This window comes from Eleutherodactylus coqui, chromosome 11 (genome assembly GCF_035609145.1).
Source record: "Eleutherodactylus coqui strain aEleCoq1 chromosome 11, aEleCoq1.hap1, whole genome shotgun sequence".
Taxonomy (NCBI): Eukaryota; Metazoa; Chordata; class Amphibia; order Anura; family Eleutherodactylidae; genus Eleutherodactylus; species Eleutherodactylus coqui.
This window is the reverse complement of record NC_089847.1, coordinates 72,626,392-72,652,425: the sequence shown is the minus strand read 5'-3', so window position 1 is coordinate 72,652,425 and position 26,034 is coordinate 72,626,392. Positions and strand designations below refer to the sequence as shown.

The 26,034-nt window shown below is 48.6% G+C and overlaps 1 protein-coding gene across 2 annotated transcripts in view; it reads right to left on the bottom strand.

Moving 5' to 3' along the window:
- LTBP3 (latent transforming growth factor beta binding protein 3) overlaps positions 1 to 26,034 on the bottom strand; it is a 161,881-nt gene that overhangs the window by 45,878 nt on the left and 89,969 nt on the right. Inside the window, exons 14-18 of one of the 2 annotated variants that reach the window (XM_066582581.1) lie at positions 24,438 to 24,566; positions 13,295 to 13,423; positions 13,080 to 13,208; positions 4,997 to 5,164; positions 386 to 469 (exon numbers count right to left, since the gene is read on the bottom strand). In XM_066582581.1, coding sequence (XP_066438678.1) covers positions 386 to 469; positions 4,997 to 5,164; positions 13,080 to 13,208; positions 13,295 to 13,423; positions 24,438 to 24,566 — 639 coding nt within the window. The remainder of the gene's footprint in view (positions 1 to 385; positions 470 to 4,996; positions 5,165 to 13,079; positions 13,209 to 13,294; positions 13,424 to 24,437; positions 24,567 to 26,034) is intronic. The other variant, XM_066582582.1, reaches the window with a different exon arrangement.

The window sequence follows — 26,034 nt, the reverse complement described above, 5'->3', positions numbered from 1 at the left end:
AGTGCCGAGCGTCGCAACCCCCCATCCCACCCCACCCACTAATTTGACATTGATGATCTATCCTGAGAATGTCATCAATAATATACTTCCGGAAAACCACTTTGACCATCCTTAAAACCACTAGCAGTTGCTCAGATTACAACTAATCACACAACCACATGTAGAAATTAAATAGAGAATGGTGAATACAAATTTTAAATGCTATTTTATGATTCATGTATGAGATTATGTTAGTGGGTGAAATATGTGAATGACATGCTATTCCTTACTAGCACATAAAATAACTTGATTAACATAGCTATCTGGATAAAGGTTCACAATTTTTCATTACAAGTAATATACTTGATCACCTGAACACCTGCTTTAAAATTACATCTTTTCTTACCTCGATATGTGGGGATGCCATAACTCATAATATCAAGGTCAACAATGAAGCCAATTCCATCTGGGCAAAGTGATAGAAACTCAACTGAACAAACATAAAAAAGAGGTTTAATTAAAAAAAATGCTCATTACTAGAGATAAGCGCTAATACTCGAGTGAGTATTGCCTTTTGCGAGTACCTGCCCGCTCGTCTCAAAAGATTCGGGTGCCGGCGGGGGGCTGGGAGGAACGGGGGGCAGATCTCTCTCTCCCCCCCTGCTCCCCCCTGCTCACTCCCACAACTCACCCCCGCCGGCACCCGAATCTTTTGAGACGAGCGGGCAGGTACTCGCAAAAAGCAATACTCGCTCGAGTATTTGCCCTTAGCGAGTACACTCGCTCATGTCTACTCATTACAGTTGGATACAACTGAAATATTATGTTTCCTTATTTGACTTTTCTTTCTGACACATTTTTCAAATTTTGTGGTTATTTAGATGTTACCAAATTTACATTAATGCAAAATACTCCTCAAGACATACAATAAACTCATATATGCAAAAAAATTATGTGAAGGACAGATCCAAGTGTCAAGAAGCTCTGAAAAAAGGAGAGATTGTAGTGCACAATCTAAGAGTAGGAAATGTGATTATCGATAGACTGTAATTTGTGGGTAAAGGTGCACACTCACCTGCTTCTGTTGTGTTAGTTGGGGCTTCCTATGCTGCAGTCCTGGCTGGGTACCAGAGGGAACTTCCAGGTTCCCACAACTGGTGGTGGTAAATGAATAGGTAGAACAAACCCAGCTCTTTTTTGTGGCGCATCTAAGACTGCCTGGACATTGGCGTGTCGGATTCCACATGCAGAATCCCACAGCGGAATCTGGCTTTGGCAGCAGCTGCATCCACGCGTACCTTCTTTCATTTTCTTCTTTCTGTACTGTGGATGGTCTGCACCGCTCGCCGTCAGACGTGCACAGTACAGATTCATTTTTTTTAACTCCTGCTTTTCTCACGGAATATGCAGGCCGTGCCCAATGTCAATTGCGGATGGGCTGCGGGTCGAAAGGCTTCCATTGACTTTAATGGAAGCCGTCCGCGTGGAATCCGTAGGAAAATGGAGCATGCAGCAATTTTTCCTCCATGAGCGGAAATCGCAATTGGTATCTGCTCGTGTGTATGAAGAATCACTTTTGCATTGCATGCTATAGGCGTGTTTGCTGCGGAATCCGGAGGCGGTCGCCCACTCCGGATTACGCAATTCAAATCCGCCTGTGTGCATTCACTCTTAGAGGGTCAAATTGAACTCCAGTTGCTCATACACTCTGGTCAAATGACTGCTCAATTGGACAAATTGAACTGCACAATGTGTTTCAATTTCAGAATGAAATCTTAAAATAGCCTAATTACATATATAGACAAAACATTAAAGATCAGGTTGCAAATTCTCTTCCCTCCTCTATATGTTATATGTTACAAAAGGCTAGTTCAAATTTCAAATCAGTTGTACTACAAGATCAATATTCATATAACTAATGAACCCCATAAATTACAAACAATTCTTTAGATTAGAAAACTTCATTGCAACAACTTTTTCAGGTAATAAACAATATAACTAGTGATGAGCGAGCATTGCCCTAAGGGCTCCCACCCACTGGCGTTTTTTTCTCCACTGCGATGCGATTCTAAAGTTAAAGTCTCGCATCGCAGTGCGAGAAAAACACAGGCAGATACCCAAAAATCGCTGGGATATCGCTGTGACATCACCAGTCTTTTCAATGGGGCCAGCGGCAGCAGCACTAGCCCCATTGAAAAGATATGGAGAATGCCGCGGACTTCTGCCACAGCTGTGGCAGGAGTTTCCTTCATCCCCGCGGGGACCGCGGGGATAAAGGAATCCTCTGTCACAGCTGTCACAGCTGTGGCAGAAGTCCGCGGCATGCTATCCCATTGCTTTCAATGGGATCGGCACTGCTGCCGATCCCATTGAAAGCAGTGGTTTCTGACAAGCCCCGCAGAATGATTATCGGAGAAGGGCTTGAAATATATGCCCTTCACCGATAATCATCAAAAAGTGGTTAAAAAAATAATTAAAAAGTTACTCACCTCTCCTGCTGTCAGACGCGTCCTCCTGCTGGCTCCCCGGCACTGCTGTCCAGCACTTTCAGCAGACGGGGATTTAAAAATCCCCGCCTACTGAAAGGGCTGTGCAGATTGGCTGAGGGCTCAGCCAATAGCAGCTACTGCTTAGCTATTGGCTGAGCACTCAGCCAATGACAGATAGCTCTTAGCTATTCATTCATCAACAGCTAAGATATTGCTGTTTATGAATGAATAGCTAAGAGCTATCTGCCATTGGCTGAGCGCTCAGCCAATAGCTAAGCACTAGCTGCTATTGGCTGAGCCCTCAGCCAATCCGCACAGCCCTTTCAGGAGGCGGGGATTTTTAAATCCCCGTCTGCTGAGAGAGCTCAGTAGCAGTGCCGGGGAGCCAGCCGGAGGACGCGGCTGACAGCAGGAGAGGTGAGTAACTTTTTTATTATTTTTTTAACCACTTTTTGATGATTATCGGGGAAGGGCTTATATTTCAAGCCCTTCTCCGATAATCATTCTGTGGGTCTTGTCAGAAACCACTGCTTTCAATGGGATCGGCAGCAGTGCCGATCCCATTGAAAGCAATGGGATAGCATGCCGCGGACTTCTGCCACAGCTGTCACAGCTGTGGCAGAAGTCCGCGGCACTCTCCTTATCTTTTCAATGGGGCTAGCACTGCTGCCGCTGGCCCCATTGAAAAGACTGGCGATGTCGCAGCGATATCCCAGCGATTTTCTCGCACTGCTCTGCGAGAGTTTTCACTTACACTCGCAGCGCAGTGGAGAAAAAAACGACAGTGGGTGGGAGCCCTTAGCGAGTACCTGCCCACTCGAGCGAAAAGGTTCGGCTGCCGGCGGCGGGCAGGGGGCTGCGGGTGAGAGTGGGGAGGAACGGAGGGGAGAACTCTCTCTCCCTCTCTCCCCCCCGCTCCCCCTGCTCACTGCCGCAACTCACCTGTCACCCGCGCCGGCAGCCGAACCTTTTCTCTCGAGCGGACAGGTACTCGCTAAGGGCAATGCTCGCTTGAGCAATTGCCCTTAGAGAGTATGCTCGCTCATCACTAAATATAACCTTAAGTGTTAAACAGAATATGTGCGGAAGTGCTGGCTGGCACATCAATGCACATTGAGCGGAAACCAATTGCGGTTTCTGCTCGCAGATGAAAAATCGCAGCATGCTCTATTTTACTGCAGTTCCGGCATGGACTGCTTCCATTGAAGTCAATGGAAGCTGTCCGATTCGCGGCCCGTCCACTATGTCAATTATGAATTCTGTGGGAAAAACAGGAGTTTGAAAAAAAAAACTGTGCACATGTGCCAGCACGCCAGCCAGCACTTCCACACACATCCGGAGTACACAACTTCAAGACTCGGACAGGTACATAGGGTCGCTGGCCACGGGCAGATTTCGTGCGGGATTCCCCGTGCGGAATCCGTGTGTGTCGTGGACATGAGGCCTTATTGTAGGGCTGCTATTGTTCCTGGTAGAGGAAATATGACAAGATTTATAGATAATAGTGTTGATATACTGGTATTCCCAAAAAATGTTTTTCCTATTGGTGTTTTCATTGTCTGTAATCATTTTAGCAGAATACAATAAATATTTGGCTTTGTGGGAAGACAAAGGCCTCATGTCCACGAGCGGATCAGATTCCGCATGCGGGAGCCCACAGCGGAATCTGGCCCTGCCACTGGCCGAGCACCCTGCTTGTCCGTCTGGGTCTTCTATTTCCTTCCCTGCAGATAAGTGTGGAAGCGCCGACCGACACACCAACCCACATGTGCAGTGGAGTGTTTTGATTTTTTTTTTTAAACTCCTGATTTTCTGCGGAATCCGTCAATGGAAGCTGTCCGTGTGGGATCCGCACTGAAATGGAGCATGCTGCAATTTTTTTCTGTGATCAAACGGTCCACAAATCAAATCTGCATGCTTTATTTCATTTCATGTATCCCTATGGGCGGCTTCATTTGCGGATCTTCCGCGCGGATTCTGCAAATCCAACCTGCTCATTGACATCATGGCCAAAATTAGAATTAAAAAGGGATCTTATATTTCAAGGCTCTCCTCGAAAATCATTGTCGCGGTAGTAGCCTTCATTCCATTGCTTTCAATGGGGCTGCATCAGTGTCGGCCCCATTTAAAAGCAATGGGATAGCATCGCGGACCTCTGCCACAGCTGTGACAGGGCATTCCTTCATCCAGGCAGTCCATGCGGGGATGTAGGAATCCCCTGCCATAGCTGTCACAGCTGTGTCAGGGGAGCGCAAGGTACTCTCTATGTTTTCAATGGGACCAGCGCTGCTTCTTTACCCTTAGTGTAAAGAAAATGCAGAATGCATAATATAATTTAATGCTGTAATTTCTTTCAGTTTAAGATTATTTATTTTTGCCAATATGGAAGTAGATCACATCACTTTTCCATTTGCAAATATTTTCTGACTTCTGTCTACTTTGCTAATTTTCATGAAATGTTATTGACATGTTATAACAGTAGATAAAAGCTTTTCAGTTTATAAAGGATTATATATAAGAGACCCTACCTGAGCTGTGCACAGGACAAGGGTAGATCTCACAGTGGTCTCCCCATCCTGCACCCAAGGAGCAACAGCACTGCTCCCGCGTTACATTCACAGCAAGGACACTGTCACAGAACAGAGTGTCATCCAGACTTAGGAAGCAGTCTTTGAGAACTGTACCACGGGAGATTTCTAGAAAAATTAGAACAAAAATAAGAATCGCAAAGCAGATCATTTTATATACAATTTCAATTGTAATGCCTAAAAATATGGATTCAGAACTCCCCTGCGCAACCCTTGTCTTATAATATGTATTATTATAGCAAATGCAGTAGATGACATAGAGGTGGGTCCCCTATGCGGCCACCCCCTCTATGAGCCAAAGCAGAGAAACACTAACAAGCAAGGGCTCTCTCTTTGACAGAGTAGAGCCATCCATACAGGGTTAGCCTTTGGATTGTGCTACTTGTGCAAGCAAACAAGGCACATCACAGAGAAAGGAGATGATACTAGGTGCCCTACTTCTGATCCAGGGGCACCCCACCCCTGAGACTCAGCCTGGGGGAAACGGGTAAACTCTTGAACACATTTACATTCAGGTTGTCATCTACTCTGAGGCTCTGTACTACTGTATCTTCCCATTCAAAACACCTTTTTTTAATTAAAACCACCAATAAAACCATACTAGGCATCCCCACGCTCGTAACAACCCAAACAGTAAAAATATTTAGTTATTAGAGATGAGCGAACGTACTCGTCCGAGCTTGATATTCGTGCGAATATTAGGGTGTTCGGGATGCTCGTTACTCGTAACGAGCACCACGCGGTGTTCTGGTTACTTTCAGTTTCCTCTCTGAGACGTTAGCGCGCTTTTCTGGCCAATTGAAAGACAGGGAAGGCATTACAACTTCCCCCTGTGACGTTCAAGCCCTATACCACCCCCTGCAGTGAGTGGCTAGGAAGATCAGATGTCACCCGAGTATAAAAGTCAGCCCCTCCCGCGGCTCGCCACACATGCCTTGTGAGTTAGCTGAGGGAAAGTACTATCGTGCTGGTGCTGCTGTAGGGAGAGCGTTAGGAGTCAGTGTAGGCTTCAAGAACCCCAAAGGTCCTTCTTAGGGCCACATCTACCTGTGTGCAGGCTGCTGCTAGCAGTGTTTTGTTTTTTTTCTTCTCAAAATCGGCAGTGCAGAGCATTGCACCCGGCATTAGGGACAGAAGTGGTGCTTAGGCAGGGAGAGTGTTAGGAGTGAGTGTAGCCTTCAAGAACCTCAACGGTCCTTTCTAGGGCCAAATTTAAGCGTGTGCAGTACTGTGCTGGCTGCTGTTAGCAGTGTTGCATATTTTTTTTTTTCTAAAAATCGTCTGTGCAGAGCATTGCACCCTCCATTGATACTACAGGGACAGAATTGTGTAGGCAGGGCCACAACACAGTTATTGTTCATTGAATATACGCAGTGGGTCCTTCCCTTTGCAAAAAAGGAAAAGAAATTATATTTGGCCTGCCTGTGTCAGTCCTAAGGTCTCCGTGTACGTGTGTGCTGCGTGGACAACGTACAAAAATCAGACGCAACCAGCTACGGTTTACTGCAGGCTTGCGCCATTGTCTTTCCTGACTGGCAAATACCTGCTCTGCTAGAGTTAATAACTCTGCTACACTAAAGTTGTGTGTCACTTTTTCAGGGCAACACTACAGTTCTAAAAGTTATTGTTCATTGAATATACGCAGTGGGTCCTTCCCTTTGCAAAAAAGGAAAATAAATTATATTTGGCCTGCCTGTGTCAGTCCTAAGGTCTCCGTGTACGTGTGTGCTGCGTGGACAACGTACAAAAATCAGACGCAACCAGCTACGGTTTACTGCGGGCTTGCGCCATTGTCTTTCCTGACTGGCAAATACCTGCTCTGCTAGAGTTAATAACTCTGCTACACTAAAGTTGTGTGTCACTTTTTCAGGGCCACACTACAGTTCTAAAAGTTATTGTTCATTGAATATACGCAGTGGGTCCTTCCCTTTGCAAAAAAGGAAAAGAAATTATATTTGGCCTGCCTGTGTCAGTCCTAAGGTCTCCGTGTACGTCTGTGCTGCGTGGAGAACGTAAAAAAATCAGACGCAACCAGCTACGGTTGAGTGCAGCCTTGCGCCAATTTCTTTCCTGCCTGGGAAATACCTGCTCTGCCACAGTTAGTAACTCTGCAACAGTAAAGTTCTGTGACAGTTTTGCAGGGCCGCAACACAGTTATTAAACTTATTATTCAGTGAATAGACGCAGTGGGCCTATCCTTTTAAACAAAAGGGAAGAAAGTATATTTGCCCTGCCTGTGTCAGTCCTAAGGGCTCTGGGTACGTCTGTGCTGCGTGGAGAACGTAAAAAAATCAGACGCAACCAGCTACGGTTGAGTGCAGCCTTGCGCCAATTTCTTTCCTGCCTGGGAAATACCTGCTCTGCCACAGTTAGTAACTCTGCAACAGTAAAGTTCTGTGACAGTTTTGCAGGGCCGCAACACAGTTATTAAACTTATTATTCAGTGAATAGACGCAGTGGGCCTATCCTTTTAAACAAAAGGGAAGAAAGTATATTTGCCCTGCCTGTGTCAGTCCTAAGGGCTCTGGGTACGTCTGTGCTGCGTGGAGAACGTAAAAAAATCAGACGCAACCAGCTACGGTTGAGTGCAGCCTTGCGCCAATTTCTTTCCTGCCTGGGAAATCAAATCACTGGTAATACAGCATGCTGAGGGGTAGGGGTAGGCCTAGAGGTCGTGGACGCGGCCGAGGACGCGGAGGGCCAAGTGAGGGTGTGGGCACAGGCCGAGCCAGTGCGGTGGCCAGGGGTAGAGGCAGGGCCAGACCGAATAATCCACCAACTGTTTCCCAAAGCGCCCCCTCGCGCCATGCCACCCTGCACAGGTCAAGGTGCTCTATGGTGTGGCAGTTTTTCACAGAGACGCCTGACGACCGACGAACAGTGGTGTGCAACCTTTGTCGCGCCAAGATCAGCTGGGGAGGCACCACCAACAGCATGCGCAGGCATATGATGGCCAAGCACCCCACAAGGTGGGACGATGCCCGTTCACCGCCTCCGGTTTGCACCACTGCCTCTCCCCCTGTGCCCCAACCTGCCACTGAGATCCAACCCCCCTCTGAGGACACAGGCACTACCGTCTCCTGGCCTGCACCCACACCCTTACCTCCGCTGTCCTCGGCCCCATCCAGCAATGTCTCTCAGCGCAGTGTCCAGACGTCGCTAGTGCCACAGTTTGAGCGCAAGCGCAAGTACGACGCCACGCACACGCACGCTCAAGCGTTAAACGTGCACATTGCAAAATTGATCAGCCTAGAGATGCTGCCATATAGGCTTGTGGAAACGGAGGCTTTCAAAAGCATGATGGCGGCGGCTGCCCCGCGCTACTCGGTTCCCAGTCGCCACTACTTTTCCCGATGTGCCGTCCCAGCCCTGCACGACCACGTCTCCCGCAACATTGTACGCGCCCTCACCAACGCGGTTACTGCCAAGGTCCACTTAACAACGGACACGTGGACAAGCACAGGCGGGCAGGGCCACTATATCTCCCTGACGGCACATTGGGTGAATTTAGTGGAGGCTGGGACAGAGTCAGAGCCTGGGACCGCTCACGTCCTACCCACCCCCAGAATTGCGGGCCACAGCTCGGTGCTGGTATCTGCGGCGGTGTATGCTTCCTCCACTAAAGCACCTTCCTCCTCCTCCAACGCAACCTCTGTCTCGCAATCAAGATGTGTCAGCAGCACGTCGCCAGCAGTCGGTGTCACGCGGCGTGGCAGCACAGCGGTGGGCAAGCGTCAGCAGGCCGTGCTGAAACTACTCAGCTTAGGAGAGAAGAGGCACACGGCCCACGAACTGCTGCAGGGTCTCACAGAGCAGACCGACCACTGGCTTGCGCCGCTGAGCCTCCAACCGGGCATGGTTGTGTGTGACACCGGCCGTAAGCTGGTGGCGGCTCTGCAGCTCGGCAGCCTCACGCACGTGCCATGCCTGGCCCATGTCTTTAATTTGGTGGTTCAGCGCTTTCTGAAAAGCTACCCCCACTTGTCATACCTGCTCGGAAAGGTGCGCCAGCTCTGCGCACATTTCCGCAAATCCCACACGCACGCTGCCACCCTGCGGACACTGCAACATAGGTTTAATCTGCCAGTGCACCGACTGCTGTGCGACGTGCCCACACAGTGGAACTCTACGCTCCACATGTTGGCCAGACTCTATGAGCAGCGTAGAGCTATAGTGGAATACCAACTCCAACTTGCGCGGCGCAGTGGGAGTCAGCCTCCTCAATTATTTACAGAAGAGTGGCCCTGGTTGGCAGCCATCTGCCAGGTCCTTGGAAAATTTGAGGAGTCTATCCAGGTGGTGAGCGGCGATGCTGCAATCATTAGCGTCACCATTCCTCTGCTATGCATCTTGAGAAGTTCCCTGCAAAGCATAAAGGCAGACGCTTTGCGCTCGGAAACAGAGCCGGGGGAAGACAGTATGTCGCTGGATAGTCAGAGCACCCGCCTGTCTATATCTCAGCGCGTTGAGGAGGAGGAGGAGGAGCATGAGGAGGATGAGGAGGAGGGGGAAGAGACAGCTTGGCCCACTGGTGAGGGTACACATGCTGCTGGGCTGTCATCCTTTCAGCGTGTATGGCCTGAGGAGGAGGAAGAGGAGGAGGAGGAGGATCCTGAAAGTGATCTTCCTAGTGAGGACAGCCATGTGTTGCGTACAGGTACCCTGGCACACATGGCTGACTTCATGTTAGGATGCCTTTCTCGTGACCCTCGCGTTACACGCATTCTGGCCACTACGGATTACTGGGTGTACACACTGCTCGATCCACGGTATAAGGAGAGCCTTTGCACTCTCATTCCCGAAGAGGAAAGGGGTTCGAGAATGATGCTATACCACAGGGCGCTGGTGGACAAACTGATGGTAAACTTCCCATCCGACAGCGCTAGTGGCAGAAGGCGCAGTTCCGAGGGCCAGGTAGCAGGGGAGGCGCAGAGATCAGGCAGCATGTACAGCGCAGGCAGGGGAACATTCTCCAAGGCCTTTGCCAGCTTTTTTTGGCTCCCCAGCAAGACTGTGTCACCGCTCCCCAGTCAAGGCTGAGTCGGCGGGAGCACTGTAAAAGGATGGTGAGGGAGTACGTAGCCGATCGCACGACCGTCCTCCGTGACGCCTCTGCCCCCTACAACTACTGGGTGTCGAAGCTGGACACGTGGCCTGAACTCGCGCTGTATGCCCTGGAGGTGCTTGCTTGTCCTGCGGCTAGCGTCTTGTCAGAGAGTGTGTTTAGTGTGGCTGGGGGAATCATCACGGATAAGCGTACCCACCTGTCAACCGACAGTGCCGACAGGCTTACACTCATCAAGATGAACAAAGCCTGGATTTCCCCAGACTTCTCTTCTCCACCAGCGGACAGCAGCGATACGTAAGCAATACGTAGGCTGCACCCGCGGATGGAAGCTACGTTCTCTCTCACCATCCAAAACGGGGACATTTCTGCTTCATCAATCTGTGTCTAATATTCCTCCTCCTCCTCCTGCTCCTCCTCCTGAAACCTCACGTAATCACGCTGAACGGGCAATTTTTCTTAGGGCCACAAGGCTCACTCATATAATTTTTCTAAACAATTTTTATATGTTTCAATGCTCTTAAAAGCGTTGAAACTTTAACTTGAACCAATTTTTCGTTAAACTGGGCTGCCTCCAGGCCTAGTTACCACTTAAGCCACATTAACCAAAGCGATTAATGGGTTTCACCTGCCCTCTTGGTTGACCATGGCCAATTTTTTGGATGTACATTAGTACTGTTGATACAGCAATTTTTGTGGGCCCTCGCCTACAGTCTAATCAAATGAATTTTTAGCCCACCTGCATTACAGCTGACGTTACATCCGCTGTGTTGGGCAATGCAATGGGATATTTTTGTGTATCGCCGGTGGGTTCCAGGGAGCCACCCATGCTGTAGGTGCACACGGAGTTTAACCTACATCTGTCCACTTGTAAAGAACCCCAGTCTGACTGGGGCATGCAGTGTGGGCCGAAGCCCACCTGCATTAAGCACGACATTACTACCTCAGCTGTGTTGGGCAATGCAATGGGATATTTCTATGTACCGCCGGTGGCTTCCTGGCACCCACCCCTGCTGTGGGTCCACAGGGAATTATAAATGCATCTGTTTCCACTTGTAAAGAACCCCAGTCTGACTGGGGCATGCAGTGTGGGCCGAAGCCCACCTGCATTAAGCACGACATTACTACCTCAGCTGTGTTGGGCAATGCAATGGGATATTTCTATGTACCGCCGGTGGCTTCCTGGCACCCACCCATGCTGTGGGTCCACAGGGAATTATAAATGCATCTGTGTCCACTTGTAAAGAACCCCAGTCTGACTGGGGCATGCAGAGACACCTTGGCAGAATGAATAGTGTGTGACACATAGGTCCCCCATTGCTATGCCCACGTGTGCAGCTCCTGATGGCGGTGGCACAGGATTCTATTTCTCATTGCTTCTGTACAGCATTGTGGGCTATCGCCCCGCCCCTTTTAAAGAGGGTCGCTGCCTAGCCGTGCCAACCTCTGCAGTGTCTGCCTGCGGTTCCTCCTCATGGCAGACGCACTTCTAAATAGACATGAGGGTGGTGAGGCATTAGGGCAGCTGAAGGCTGCGCAGGGACACTTTGGTGTGCGCTGTGGGGGGGAGGGGGGGCGGTTGGGCAGCATGTAACACAGGAGAAGTGGCAGTGGAGTGTCATGCAGGCAGTGATTGTGCTTTGTTGGAGGTAGTGTGGTGCTTAGCTAAGGTATGCCATGCTAATGAGGGCTTTTCAGAAGTAAAAGTTTTTGGGAGGGGGGGGGGGGGCCCACTCTTGCCGCTATTGTGGCTTAATAGTGGGACCTGTGAACTTGAAATGCAGCCCAACAAGTAGCCCCTCGCCTGCCCTATCCGTTGCTGTGTCGTTCCCATCACTTTCTTGAATTGCCCAGATTTTCACACAAGGAAACCTTAGCGAGCATCGGCGAAATACAAAAATGCTCTCGAGTCGCCCATTGACTTCAATGGGGTTCGTTACTCGAAACGAACCCTCGAGCATCGCGAAAAGTTCGTCCCGAATAACGAGCACCCGAGCATTTTGGTGCTCGCTCATCTCTATTAGTTATTTATCATGGTCAATGACAAATAAAATAATTATTAAAAAATCAGAATTGCTATTTTTTGTTTATCTGCCTTGTAAAAACGCAATAAAAAGCAATCAAAAAGTTGCATGTACCCTAAAATAGTATCAATTAACAAATGTTATGCATCTTTTAATGTCGTTCAGAGATAAATGTTCTTTATTTTAAATGATTTAGTGTGCAAAAGTAGCAACACACAAAAACAACTATATAAACTTGGTATCGACATAACCATGCTAATTGAGAGAATAACGCGGTCATATATTTTTTTACCTCATGGTGTACACCAATAAATTAAAATTCTCTGTGGTTTTTTTTTGAGTTGCAGGTCACATGAGCAAGCAAGAGACTGAATATAGGGAGCAAAGAAAAGATGACTTTTAAATATGACCCCAAGATAACGGCCGTGCTGCTGAGAAGTTATGGTCAAACCACAGACTAAGATAGAAATATCAGGTTTAGGCCAGTTAGTAGATGGTAGAAATACAAGAAGTTCAGTTTTCGAAAAATTCAGTTTCATATATACTGACGACATGGTGTTCGATACAGCGGACAGACAATTAGTGGTATTTCATAGTAGTGAGGGTATGATGTTACGGGAAGAAGTGTATAATTGGGTGTCGTCAGTGTAGAGATGGTACTGAAAGCCAAATCTGCTCATAGTTTTTCCAATAGGAACTGTGTATATAGAAAAGAGGATAAGATCTAGGATCGAACCTTGTAGATCCCAACAGTAAAAGGAAGCAGAGATGAAGTAGAGTTGACCAATAATACACTTAAGGAGCAGTCAGAAAGGTAGGAGGAAAACCAAAAGAGAGCAGTATCCTTAAGGTGAGTAGAGTGGAGCATATGGAGAAGGAACTGGTGATCTACGGTGCCAAATGCTGCATAGATCCACAAGAATCCTGTGCTTACCTTCACATCTCTTTTGGTCTTCACTAGGTGCATAGCCAGGGTCACAGATGCACATATATGACCCATCCAAATTCTCACACTTTCCATGAGGGGAACAGATTTCCCGGAAGTGAGAACACTCATCTATGTCTAAAATGGTGCAAATGAATACTTAGAAAGCCACATTTAACAGTGAAACACAAACATAATGGCTGAAGAGTACATGTATGAAGTACCTGAGCATATTTGTTGGATTCCTTGGGTATACAGTCTGTAGCCTTCAAGGCAAACACATCGGAAGGATCCTACAGTGTTTATACATTGTCCCCCAACACACTGCTGTTGTGTTATACACTCGTTGATGTCTGCAATGTAAGTATATTTCAACAGTAGTAGATAATTCACCTGTCTGAGGCTGACAAAGTGATTCTATTTTGAGTTTTCAGACACACACGTACTAAGGATGTATGTACATAAGCAGGTTTTGTGGCATTTTATACAGCAATTATGGTCAAATTATGGCAAAAAAAAGTTTCTGAAGAAATGCAAATTTTGTAGAAGTGATTTTGCTTACATGCAGCATTTTCTCTGTGATGTAAAGCTAAGAATGGCACCTGTATTACCTGCTCATGTCAACAACCCTTAAGTATCACCGACAGCTTTTAGATTCTTTATCATTTCAATCTCCCAGATTCCACCCAACCTAAATTCTTCAATTAAAGAGGTTGTTGAACTTTAAGCTATTGATAGCCTATTTTCAAAATAGGCCATCTCTAGTGGATTGATAGGAGTCCACTACCTAAAACCCCTGAAGATTAACTGGTCACCAGGCTTATGTGTTCACACACAGAGCTGATACATGCAGAAAGAACATAGCTCCGTTCTCACTGCAGTGGTTCAGCTTGGTATTACAAGCAAAATAATACCAACTTTGCATGAATTAAAATCCTGCATTTCTGTAGAATTAAATGAATTCTTATTATTTGTTTTATTTAAAGAGATTTCTAAACCCCCTGGTATGTGCCAATTGCCTCTTCTTGAGTTTGTAGGTGGTCTGCATAGGTATGATTGTTGAGTGTAAAATATCACACTGTATTCACTTATAGAGCAAAATGGGCTATACTGATTATTGTATCTAATTTTTTCTTTTTGTCTTAATAGGATAGTGATTAGAGATGAGCGAGCACCAAAATGCTCGGGTGTTTGTTACTCGAGACGAACTTTTCGCGATGCTCGAGGGTTCGTTTCGAGTAACGAACCCCATTGAAGTCAATGGGCGACTCGAGAGCATTTTTGTATATCGCCGATGCTCGCTAAGGTTTTCATTTGTGAAAATCTGGGCAATTCAAGAAAGTGATGGGAACGACACAGCAACGAATAGGGCAGGCGAGGGGCTACATGTTGGGCTGCATCTCAAGTTCCCAGGTCCCACTATTAAGCCACAATAGCGGCAAGAGTGCCCCACCCCCCTCCCAACAATTTTTACTTCTGAAAAACCCTCATTAGCAAGGCATACCTTAGCTAAGCACCACACTACCTCCAACAAAGCACAATCACTGCCTGCATGACACTCCGCTGCCACTTCTCCTGGGTTACATGCTGCCCACCCTCCCCCCCCCCGCACGACCCAGTGTCCACAGCGCACACCAAAGTGTCCCTGCGCAGCCTTCAGCTGCACTCATGCCACACCACCCTCATGTCTATTTATAAGTGTGTCTGCCATGAGGAGGAACCGCAGGTACACACTGCAGAGGGTTGGCACGGCTAGGCAGCGACCCTCTTTAAAAGGGGCAGGGCGATAGCCCATAATGCTGTACAGAAGCAATGAGAAATCCAATCCTGTGCCACCTCCATCAGGAGCTGCACACATGGGCATAGCAATGGGGAACCCATGTGCCACACACTATTCATTCTGTCAAGGTGTCTGCATGCTCCAGTCAGACCGGGTTTTTTTATAAATAGTCACAGGCAGGTACAGCTCCGCAATGGGAATTCCGTGTGCACCCACAGCATCGGTGGCTCCCTGGAACCCACCGGCTGTACATAAATGTATCCCATTGCAGTGCCCATCACAGCTGAGGTAACGTCCGATTAAATGCAGGTGGTCTTCGGCCCACACTGCATGCCCCGGTCTGACCGGGGTTTTTAATACATAGATACTGGCAGGTACAAATCCCTAATGTGTAGTCCCTGTGGACACACAGCATGGGTGGCTCCCTGGAACCCACCGGCGGTACATAAATAAATCCCATTGCATTGCCCATCACAGCTGAGGTAACATCAGGTTTAATGCAGGTGGGCTTCGGCCCACACTGCATGCCCCAGTCAGACTGGGGTTCTTTAGAAGTGGACACATGGAGTTACAACTCTGTGTGGACCGACAGCATGGGTGGCTCCCTGGAACCCACCGGCGGTACATAAATATATCCCATTGCAGTGCCCATCACAGCTGAGGTAACGTCATGCTTAATGCAGGTGGGCTTCGGCCCACACTGCATGCCCCAGTCTGACCGGGGTTTTTAATACATAGACAATGGCAGGTACAAGTGGACACATGGAGTTACAACTCCGTGTGGACCGACAGCATGGGTGGCTCCCTGGAAGCCACCGGCGGTACATAAATATATCCCATTGCATTGCCCATCACAGCTGAGGTAACGTCAGGTTTAATGCAGGTGGTCTTCGGCCCACACTGCATGCCCCAGTCAGACTGGGGTTCTTTAGAAGTGGACACATGGAGTTACAACTCCGTGTGGACCGACAGCATGGGTGGGTCCCAGGAAGCCACCGGCGGTACATAAATATATCCCATTGCATTGCCCATCACAGCTGAGGTAACATCAGGTTTAATGCAGGTGGGCTTCGGCCCACACTGCATGCCCCAGTCAGACTGAGGTTCTTTAGAAGTGGACACATGGAGTTACAACTCCGTGTGGACCGACAGCATGGGTGGCTCCCTGGAACCCACCGGCGGTACATAAATATATCCCATTGCAGTGCCCATCACAGCTGAGGTAACGTCATGCTTAATGCAGGTGGGCTTCGGCCCACACTGCATGCCCCAGTCTGACCGGGGTTTTTAATACATAGACAATGGCAGGTACAAGTGGACACATGGAGTTACAACTCCGTGTGGACCGACAGCATGGGTGGCTCCCTGGAACCCACCGGCGGTACATAAATATATCCCATTGCAGTGCCCATCACAGCTGAGGTAACGTCATGCTTAATGCAGGTGGGCTTCGGCCCACACTGCATGCCCCAGTCTGACCGGGGTTTTTAATACATAGACACTGGCAGGTACAAATCCCTAATGTGAAGTCCCTGTTGACCCACAGCATGGGGGGCTCCCTGGAACCCACCGGCGGTACATAAATATATCCCATTACAGTGCCCAGCACAGCTGAGGTAACGTCAGCTTTAATGCAGGTGGGCTAAAAATTAGTAGGATTACACTGTAGGCGAGGGCCCAAAAAATTGGTGTACCAACAGTACAAATGTACTTTAGAAAAATTGCCCATGCCCAACCAAGAGGGCGGGTGAATCCCATTAATCGCTTTGGTTAATGTGGCTTAATTTGTAACTAGGCCTGCAGGCAGCCCAGTTCAAATAAAAATTGGTTCAGGTGCAAGTTTCAACGCTTCATTGAATTGAGAATTGAAACGTATAAACATTGTTTACAAAAGTTATATGACTAAGCCTTGTGGGCCTAAGAAAAATTGCCCGTTCGGCGTGATTACGTGAGGTTTCAGGAGGAGGAGCAGGAGGAGGAGGATGAATATAATACACAGATTGATGAAGCTAAAAGGTCCACGTTTTTGATGGTGATAGAGAACGATGCTTCCATCCGCGGGTGCAGCCTATGTATTGTTTAGGGTGCAGCCTATGTATCGCTGCTGTCCGCTGGTGGAGAAGAGAACTCTGGGGAAATCCAGGCTTTGTTCATCTTTATGATTGTAAGCCTGTCGGCACTGTCGGTTGACAGGCGGGTACACTTATCTGTGATGATTCCCCCAGCCGCACTAAACACCCTCTCTGACAAGACGCTAGCCACAGGACAAGCAAGCACCTCCAGGGCATACAGCGCGAGTTCAGGCCACGTGTCCAGCTTCGACACCCAGTAGTTGTAGGGGGCAGAGGCGTCACGGAGGACGGTCGTGCGATCGGCTACGTACTCTCTCACCATCCTTTTACAGTGCTCCCGCCGACTCAGCCTTGAGTGGGGAGCGGTGACACAGTCTTGCTGGGGAGCCATAAAGCTGGCAAAGGCCTTGGACAGTGTTCCCCTGCCTGTGCTGTACATGGTGCCTGATCTCCGCGCCTCCCCTGCTACCTGGCCCTCGGAACTGCGTCTTCTGCCACTAGCGCTGTCGGATGGGAATTTTACCATCAGTTTGTCCGCCAGGGTCCTGTGGTATAGCATCACTCTCGAACCCCTGTCCTCTTCGGGTATGAGAGTGGAAAGGTTCTCCTTATACCGTGGGTCGAGCAGTGTGTACACCCAGTAATCCGTAGTGGCCAGAATGCGTGTAACGCGAGGGTCACGAGAAAGGCATCCTAACATGAAGTCAGCCATGTGTGCCAGGGTACCTGTATGCAACACATGGCTGTCCTCTTTTGGAAGATCACTTTCAGGATCCTCCTCCTCCTCCTCCTCAGGCCATACACGCTGAAAGGATGACAGGCAAGCAGCATGGGTACCCTCAGCAGTGGGCCAAGCTGTCTCTTCCCCCTCCTCCTCATGCTCCTCCCCCTCCTCCTCCTCCTCAACATGCTGAGATATAGACATGAGGGTGCTCTGACTATCCAGTGACATACTGTCTTCCCCCGCCTCCGTTTCCGAGCGCAAAGCGTCTGCCTTTATACTTTGCAGGGAACTTCTCAAGAGGCATAGCAGAGGAATGGTGACGCTAATGATTGCAGCATCGCCGCTCACCATCTGGGTAGACTCCTCAAAGTTTCCAAGGACCTGGCAGATGTCTGCCAACCAGGCCCACTCTTCTGTAAATAATTGAGGAGGCTGACTCCCACTACGCCGCCCATGTTGGAGTTGGTATTCCACAATAGCTCTACGCTGCTCATAGAGCCTGGCCAACATTTGGAGCGTAGAGTTCCACCGTGTGGGCACATCGCACAGCAGTCGGTGCACTGGCAGATTAAACCGATGTTGCAGGGTGCGCAGGGTGGCAGTGTCTGTGTTGGACTTGCGGAAATGTCCGCTGAGCCGGCGCACCTTTCCGAGCAGGTCTGACAAGCGTGGGTAGCTTTTCGGAAACCGCTGAACCACCAAATTAAGGACGTGGGCCAGGCATGGCACGTGCGTGAGGCTGCCGAGCTGCAGAGCCGCCACCAGGTTACGGCCGTTGTCACACACGACCATGCCCGGTTGGAAGCTCAGCGGCGAAAGCCAGCGGTCGGTCTGCTCTGTCAGACCCTGCAGCAGTTCGTGGGCCGTGTGCCTCTTCTCTCCTAAGCTGAGTAGTTTCAGCACGGCCTGCTGACGCTTGGCCACCGCTGTGCTGCCACGCCGCGCGACACCGACTGCTGGTGACGTGCTGCTGCTTACACATCTTGATTGCGAGACAGAGGTTGCATAGGAGGAGGAGGAGGAGGAGGGTGGTGGTTTAGTGGAGGAAGCATACACCGCCGCAGATACCAGCACCGAGCTGGGGCCCGCAATTCTGGGGGTGGGTAGGACGTGAGCGGTCCCAGGCTCTGACTCTGTCCCAGCCTCCACTAAATTCACCCAATGTGCCATCAGGGAGATATAGTGGCCCTGCCCGCCTGTGCTTGTCCACGTGTCCGTTGTTAAGTGGACCTTGCCAGTAACCACGTTGGTGAGGGCGCGTACAATGTTGCGGGAGACGTGGTCGTGCAGGGCTGGGACGGCACATCGGGAAAAGTAGTGGCGACTGGGAACCGAGTAGCGCGGGGCCGCTGCCGCCATCATGTTTTTGAAAGCCTCCGTTTCCACAAGCCTATACGGCAGCATCTCCAGGCTGATCAATTTGGCTATGTGCACGTTTAACGCTTGAGCGTGTGGGTGCGTGGCTGCGTACTTGCGCTTGCGCTCAAACACTTGCGCTAGCGACAGCTGGACTGTGCGCTGAGAGACATTGGTGGATGGGGCCGAGGACAGCGGAGGTGAGGGTGTGGGTGCAGGCCGGGAGACGGTCGTGCCTGTGTCCTGAGAGGGGGTTGGATCTCAGTGGCAGGTTGTGGCACAGGGGGAGAGGCAGTGGTGCAAAGCGGAGGTGGTGAACGGCCTTCGTCCCACCTTGTGGGGAGCTTGGCCATCATATGCCTGCGCATGCTGGTGGTGGTGGCTCCCCGGCTGATCTTGGCGCGACAAACCTTGCATACCACAGTTCGTCGGTCGTCTGCACTCTCAGTGAAAAACTGCCACACCTTTGAGCACCTCGGACTCTGCAGGGTGGCATGGCGCGAGGGGGCGCTTTGGGAAACAGTTGATGGATTATTCGGTCTGGCCCTGCCTCTACCCCTGGACACCGCACTGCCTCTTCCAACCTGCCCTGCTGCTGCACTTGCCTCCCCCTCTGAAGACCTGTCCTCAGTAGGCTTAGCAAACCAGGTGGGGTCAGTCACCTCATCGTCCTGCTGCTCTTCCTCCGAATCCTCTGTGCGCTCCTCCCTCAGACTTACTGCAATTACTACTACCTGAGTGATAGACAACTGTGTCTCATCGTCGTCGTCCTCCTCACCCACTGAAAGCTCTTGAGACAGTTGCCGGAAGTCCCCAGCCTCATCCCCCGGACCCCGGGAACTTTCCAAAGGTTGGGCATTGGTCATGACAAACTCCTCCAGTGGGAGAGGAACCATTGCTGCCCATTCTGGGCAGGGGCCCGAGAACAGTTCCTGGGAGTCTGCCTGCTCCTCAGAATGTGTCATTGTAATGGAGTGAGGAGGCTGGGAGGAAGGAGGAGCAGCAGCCGGAGGATTCAGAGTTGCAGCAGTGGACGGCGTAGAACTCTGGGTGGTCGATAGATTGCTGGATGCACTTTCTGCCATCCACGAACAGGACCTGCACACACTGCTCATTTTCTAATAAAGGTCTACCTCGTGGACCCATTAATTGTGAGATTAATCTGGGGATGCCAGAAATGTGCCTCTCTCCTAATCCCGCAGCAGTCGGCTGCGATACACCTGGACCAGGAGCTCGGCCTGCGCCCACACCCTGACTTTGGCCTCCGCGTCCTCGCCCGCGTCCACGTCCTCTAGGCCTACCCCTACCCCTCAGCATGGTGTATTACCAGTAGTGCAGAAACAGAACGCTGTAATTAAATGTCCCGCTTATTGGCCTGTGGTTGGAGGCTGACTTCGCTTACGGAATGCACAGCGGAGCCAGGAAAGAATTTTGCGCAAGCCTTTAGTGAGACGTAGGTGCGTATGACTGAGCTAGTGGAATTCACAGCGCAGAAGCAGTCAAGTGTCCAAAGGCCACTAGTAGGCCTTAAGTATTTTGCTTCTATTTTTTTAAAGGCTGAGCTGAGACAGCAGACAGTTACTGTAGGCAGTGTATCTATGTATACTATTTCCCTCTGGACGGGATGACGGCGGTGCTGTAACGGGCAACGCAGAGCCAGGAAAGAATTTTGCGCAAGCCTGCTGTAACACTTAGCTGCGTAATAATTAGGACTACTATCCCCAGCAGAGATGCAGTACACTCAAGACGATCACAGGCAGCCCAAAGATAGTATTTTTCCCAAATTAATTTGAAAAAGCCCACTGCCTATATAGACAGTATATCTCTTTCCCTGCCTCACCAGTACTGGCCCTATACTATGTACAAGGACTGCAGACTGAGGACGCAATGCTCTGCACGCCCGATATACAAAAAAAAATGTGCAACACTGCTCACAGGAGCCTTAACACTACTGCACACGGTCAGATGTGGCCCTAAGAAGGACCGTTGGGGTTCTTCAAGCCTAAAATAACACCTAACACTCTCCCTATAGCAGCAGCAGCAGCACTGTCCCTGATCTCTGTCAGAATGCATCGGTGGCGAGCCGTGGGAGGGGCCGATTTATATACTTGGGTGACACCTGATCTCGCCAGCCACTCACTGCAGGGGGGTGGTATAGGGCTTGAACGTAGCAAGTTGTAATGCCTTCCCTGTCTTTCTATTGGCCAGAAAAGCGCGCTTATGTCTCAGAGATGAAAGTGAAAGTAACTCGAACATCGCGTGGTGCTCGCCTCTAGTAACGAGCATCTCGAACACGCTAATACTCGAACGAGCATCAAGCTCGGACGAGTACGTTCGCTCATCTCTAATAGTGATCCTTATTAAGCTAACCTTCATTTACCTAAATATTTACTGTCAACTGAATTACTACATTTGGTATATTGGTGGAATGATTTCATGTACTGAGTACGAGGGATATGCAGTTATCCGAGATCCCTCCGTAGTCGCTGTAGAAACTCATATAGGACCGTTCTGTCATTAAAAGGCATCTAATGTTTTATGATTATGTAAAACTGGTCTAGTGTACACATGCCTACATGCAGGGGATGGACTGTTGTATGTGCGTGTACTAAGACGCATCCCCGGTGACGCAATGGTCTGTTGATGTGATATGTCTCACAATATTGAGCGTGTCTGAAAGTACACAACTGTGCATGATTCTGGCACTACTCACTGGCGTCTAGGTTGAAATTGTGATGGAAGTGCACTGGGTTAGAATGGTCTATATATATCCAGAAGTGTTTTGGCAAGCATGACCCGGACGGTTTCAGGAATGTATAGGATAAACCTTTATGAATACGATTGCTTCTTAGTTTGGTTGTTACCTACAGCTCCACATTAGAGGAGGGCTCATGGTGGTTTTTCCTGTGGAGCTGGAATGCATTTTCTGTCCCCTTTTGATACATTTGCTTAGGTTATGTTCTCTCATTAACCCATTATTTTGGGGGGAAATGCGGTATTAGGGCTCAGTCACACGGGCGTTTGTAACGGACGTTTTTCCGCACGTCAAAAAATTTGCACTAGATAGAACCAATGCTTTTTAATAGCAGCGGTCACATGAGTGAATTTTACACGCGGAAAAACACCTGCGGCGAAAATTATTGGACACAACGCTGTCGCATCCATTGGTTTTACCTTGCGCTCAATGGGGCCGGTGGCAGCAGCGCCGACCCCATTGAGAACATATACTGAAGATCGTCATCCTCTGAATTCATGAATGGGTGAGTGCTGCCTCTGATTGGCTGAGCGCAGGGACCAATCAGAGGCAGCTCTCAGCTGACATTCAATAGCTCAGAGCTGCCTCTGATTGGTCACAGTGCTCAGCCAATCAGAGGCAGCCCATTCAGCAGGCGGGGATTTTAAATCCCCACCTGCTGAATACTACTGAGAGCAGTGCAGGAGAAGAGCCAGCTGGACGTGGCTGAGCGCATCAGTTATGTGTTTAAACATTTGCGTGTACAAACGCCTGTGTGACTGAGCCCTCAGATTGTCTTTCTGGGCTAAGTTTTTCATAAATTTTCAGAACTGTTAGGCCTCATTCACACAGGCATAATGTCGCTGCATATTACACACATATATATCCTGTGCGTAACACAAGGTGAATGGAGGCAATAAAAGTTAATGGACTTTCATTCTTCTATTTGCACCTGTGTGCGGGCACTGTGTATCGATATGCAGGAGAAATAAATCACAGCATGCTCTATTTCTCTGTGTATCATATGCAGCCCTAGTATGGGCAGCGTATGATACGCTGTCCATATGCATGCATTGTGTATGGGCAGCGTTTCAATGCGCATCCCCGGGGTATTTTTAAAACATTAAAAAAAAAATCACAGTGCGCATGTCCGTGATGTGTTATTCCCAGACTTGCGCAGTGCCATACACAACCAGTATGCGGTCTTTGCCAGCAAAGTGTATGGCTGTAATGTGTACCACACTGCGGGAGACTCACAGCATTGTACGTATACACCCATGTGAATGAGCACTTATTATCAGACCAGGTTTATTATTTTTATTTTTGATTACTTATCCCCATTTTTCCATTACTACAGAGCCGGGGTGCCGGGAATGACATTTCTGTGCGGGCCTCTGCGAGATCCGCAAAGAAATAGGGCATGCCGCGATTTGTATTCCGAGTGTATTTTCACACGGACAAATCGCGGCCATCTCCATAGGATTGCATATTGTAATGCAATCCTATGCAGGGGGGCAGGGGCTGAAATTCTGCGGGAAATCCCGCCGCAGAATTTCCACCCGTGTGCAGGGGGCCTTAATCTTTTAAGTGTAAAATTGAAAGATTAATTATAGCGAAAGGGGGACTTTGATTTGTTAGTAGTGTGTTGAAATGTTCCATGCATCCTTAGTTTACTGCATGGATACAAACTCCATTTATTAGGGTAGGCTCACATGAGCGTAATTTCATTGTGTATTACACGCGCTATGTATGCACGCATAATACGTGGTGAATGGAGTAAATGAAAGTAATTTGATTTTCATTGACCCACTCACACTAGTGTTTTTTTATGTGTATAATACGTGCGTAGAAAAGAATGCAGCACGTTCTATTTTACCACATAATGCGTGCGATAGAGCCCCATTGTTTCTATGGGCATGTAATAAATGCTGTGCGGCATTTATATGCAATGTCACTAAGCGACAGAGTGGGAAAAAAAAATAAAAATCAGTCTGCACATGATAGCGTACGTGACGTATGCTGTAATCAATAGTGCAAAATTTCTGCCGTACGCAGCAATATGCCTACTTACCGCCAGCTCACGCAGCGTTTTACACATACACTCATGTGAGCCAGCCCTGAGTTTGCTGAGTGTATTTTTCGATGATTCTACAGAAAGCAAATATTGTGATTATCTTGTATATTGTATCAGGTGTCTCTCTGTAAGATGATTTTTGAGATGCTGAAAATAATGGCTAAATTCTCATCCAACTAAATTGTTACTAATGCCCCTATTACACTGGACGATTCTCGTTTGCTCGAGCAAACAAGCTGATGACACCAGCGAAAAACCGCGAGATTTCCGCCAGGAGAAGTGCTGCTTCAAAACCCGTGGCACTTAGCCAATAGAGGAGAGCACGGCCGCAGCGGAAGAAGAAAAAAAATGAACATGAACATGCTGCGGCCGGCGAATCCATGCCGCAGCGCTGACTTTGCTGTGGCAGATTCGCCGTTCTGTGTGGACGAGATTTCTGAGAAATCTCGTCCACATGGCTGGATAATCCAGGGATTAGCGGCCGCAGGCGGACTTGTCGCGGCAAAATTCCGGACGGAATTTCCACGGCAAATCCGCCCTGTGTGAATCCAGCCTTAAAATTTCTTATTAGATACATGAGAAAAACTGAAACATAGCCAAGTGCAAAAGGTTCCCCCATAATCTCACCTTCACATAACAATGGTCTTCTATTCTTTATTTTATATCCAACTTGACATTCACATTTGTAGTATCCTGGAAAATTAATGCAACTGCGAGAGTCTCCACACATTCCAGAGCGCGAACACTCATCAACATCTGTCAAACAAAAAAAACTGTGAGAAAAGGGTCCAAACAAGCTAAAATATATTTAAGATTCAGAGCAGAATTTCACCAAAGGAGTCTTCTTGACAAACCAATGTAACCTAGTCACACCTGCAAACCTCTGGGCATGGACAAACAAAGATGGCCGCACCGCTTCTCTGACTACCTGATGCACACTGAGACTGACTCTTTGCCCTTTGACCCAGGTGGGCTCTCCAAGGCAGCGAGTGGTAGGAGTCCATGTGACTGTTCATATATGTTGTTATGAGGTTGTCTATGTTCTTGCCGCGTGTTACATGCTTACCGCAGATCTTACAGATAACCGCTCTTCTGTTATCACCTGCGGTTCCAAAGAATGCTGAGGCTGCACTAGTAAAGCAGATCTAGGTGTGGGCCTGATGTTGATGCTGCTGCGACTAGTAGTAGCTGAGCGTGGTGGCACCGCCCTTCTTGTTTTTCTATGACACCCTGTTCGCTGTCTTGGCAGGGTGCTGCCCTGCAATGTCTTCCTCTTCCTCCTTCCCTGCAAGCTGCTATGATGACTCTCCCTTCCTCTGCATGTCAGATTGAGTACTTAATCCACACACCCCCTTCTCTTTTTTGTCATTGTCCTTCTCCTCCTGAGTGGACTCTATGTCACAGTGAGCACTGGGAGCTGACAACTCCTTTTCGCAACTGGAAAAAGAGTAGATGGTGATACTGAGGCAGGCTTCCATTTCAAAGGAATGGCAGCAGGCTTGTCTCGCCTCCTGCAGAATGTGGAGCTATTGCTTCAGTGGGAGCCATTTGAAGTGCCAACTTGACCCTTCCCATACTACCTCCACCATCACTATTACTGACACGTCCCCTACCCCTTGCTTTCTTTATGTTTTCGTTTCATTTATTTATTCTTTCTTTCACTTTTTTAAAAATTCTTTTTTGTTCACTTTTTAGTGTAGTTTAAAGTAATTTATCAGCTAACTGAAGTTTGCAGAGAACCACAGGTAGCTGCATAAGGCCTGCAAATAATTAGCAGTGACCAGACTCACGACTTTGAATGACATCTGAGGTAGCTGACAATGTGTATTTGATGTTTCCCTGTTTGGGTTTCTTTTAGTTTTATATTAACAAAAAAACACAACCATCTAAATAAGCTGCAATTCCTTGGCGGCACGATATGTCAGAAGAGAAGGCCACAGAGTATAGCTTACACCCTCACATTTGGAGGAACCTTGTTTCTAATTGGCTCCACTTTGACCTCTGTAGCAGGCATTTTGGGAAGTTCCATTTTCCCACGATTTTTGCCAAAAATCGTCTTGGACTTACCTGATCTGATTTGAAAATTTTATCTCCTGGCCAATCAAGACAAGCAATATTAGTCACCAGCCACATTTGTGTATAAACAGGTAAGAAGTGCAATAGGATGTGTGGGGGATACAGTGAGAAGAATGGTGGTAGGTTTACACCATCTTTCATAGATTTT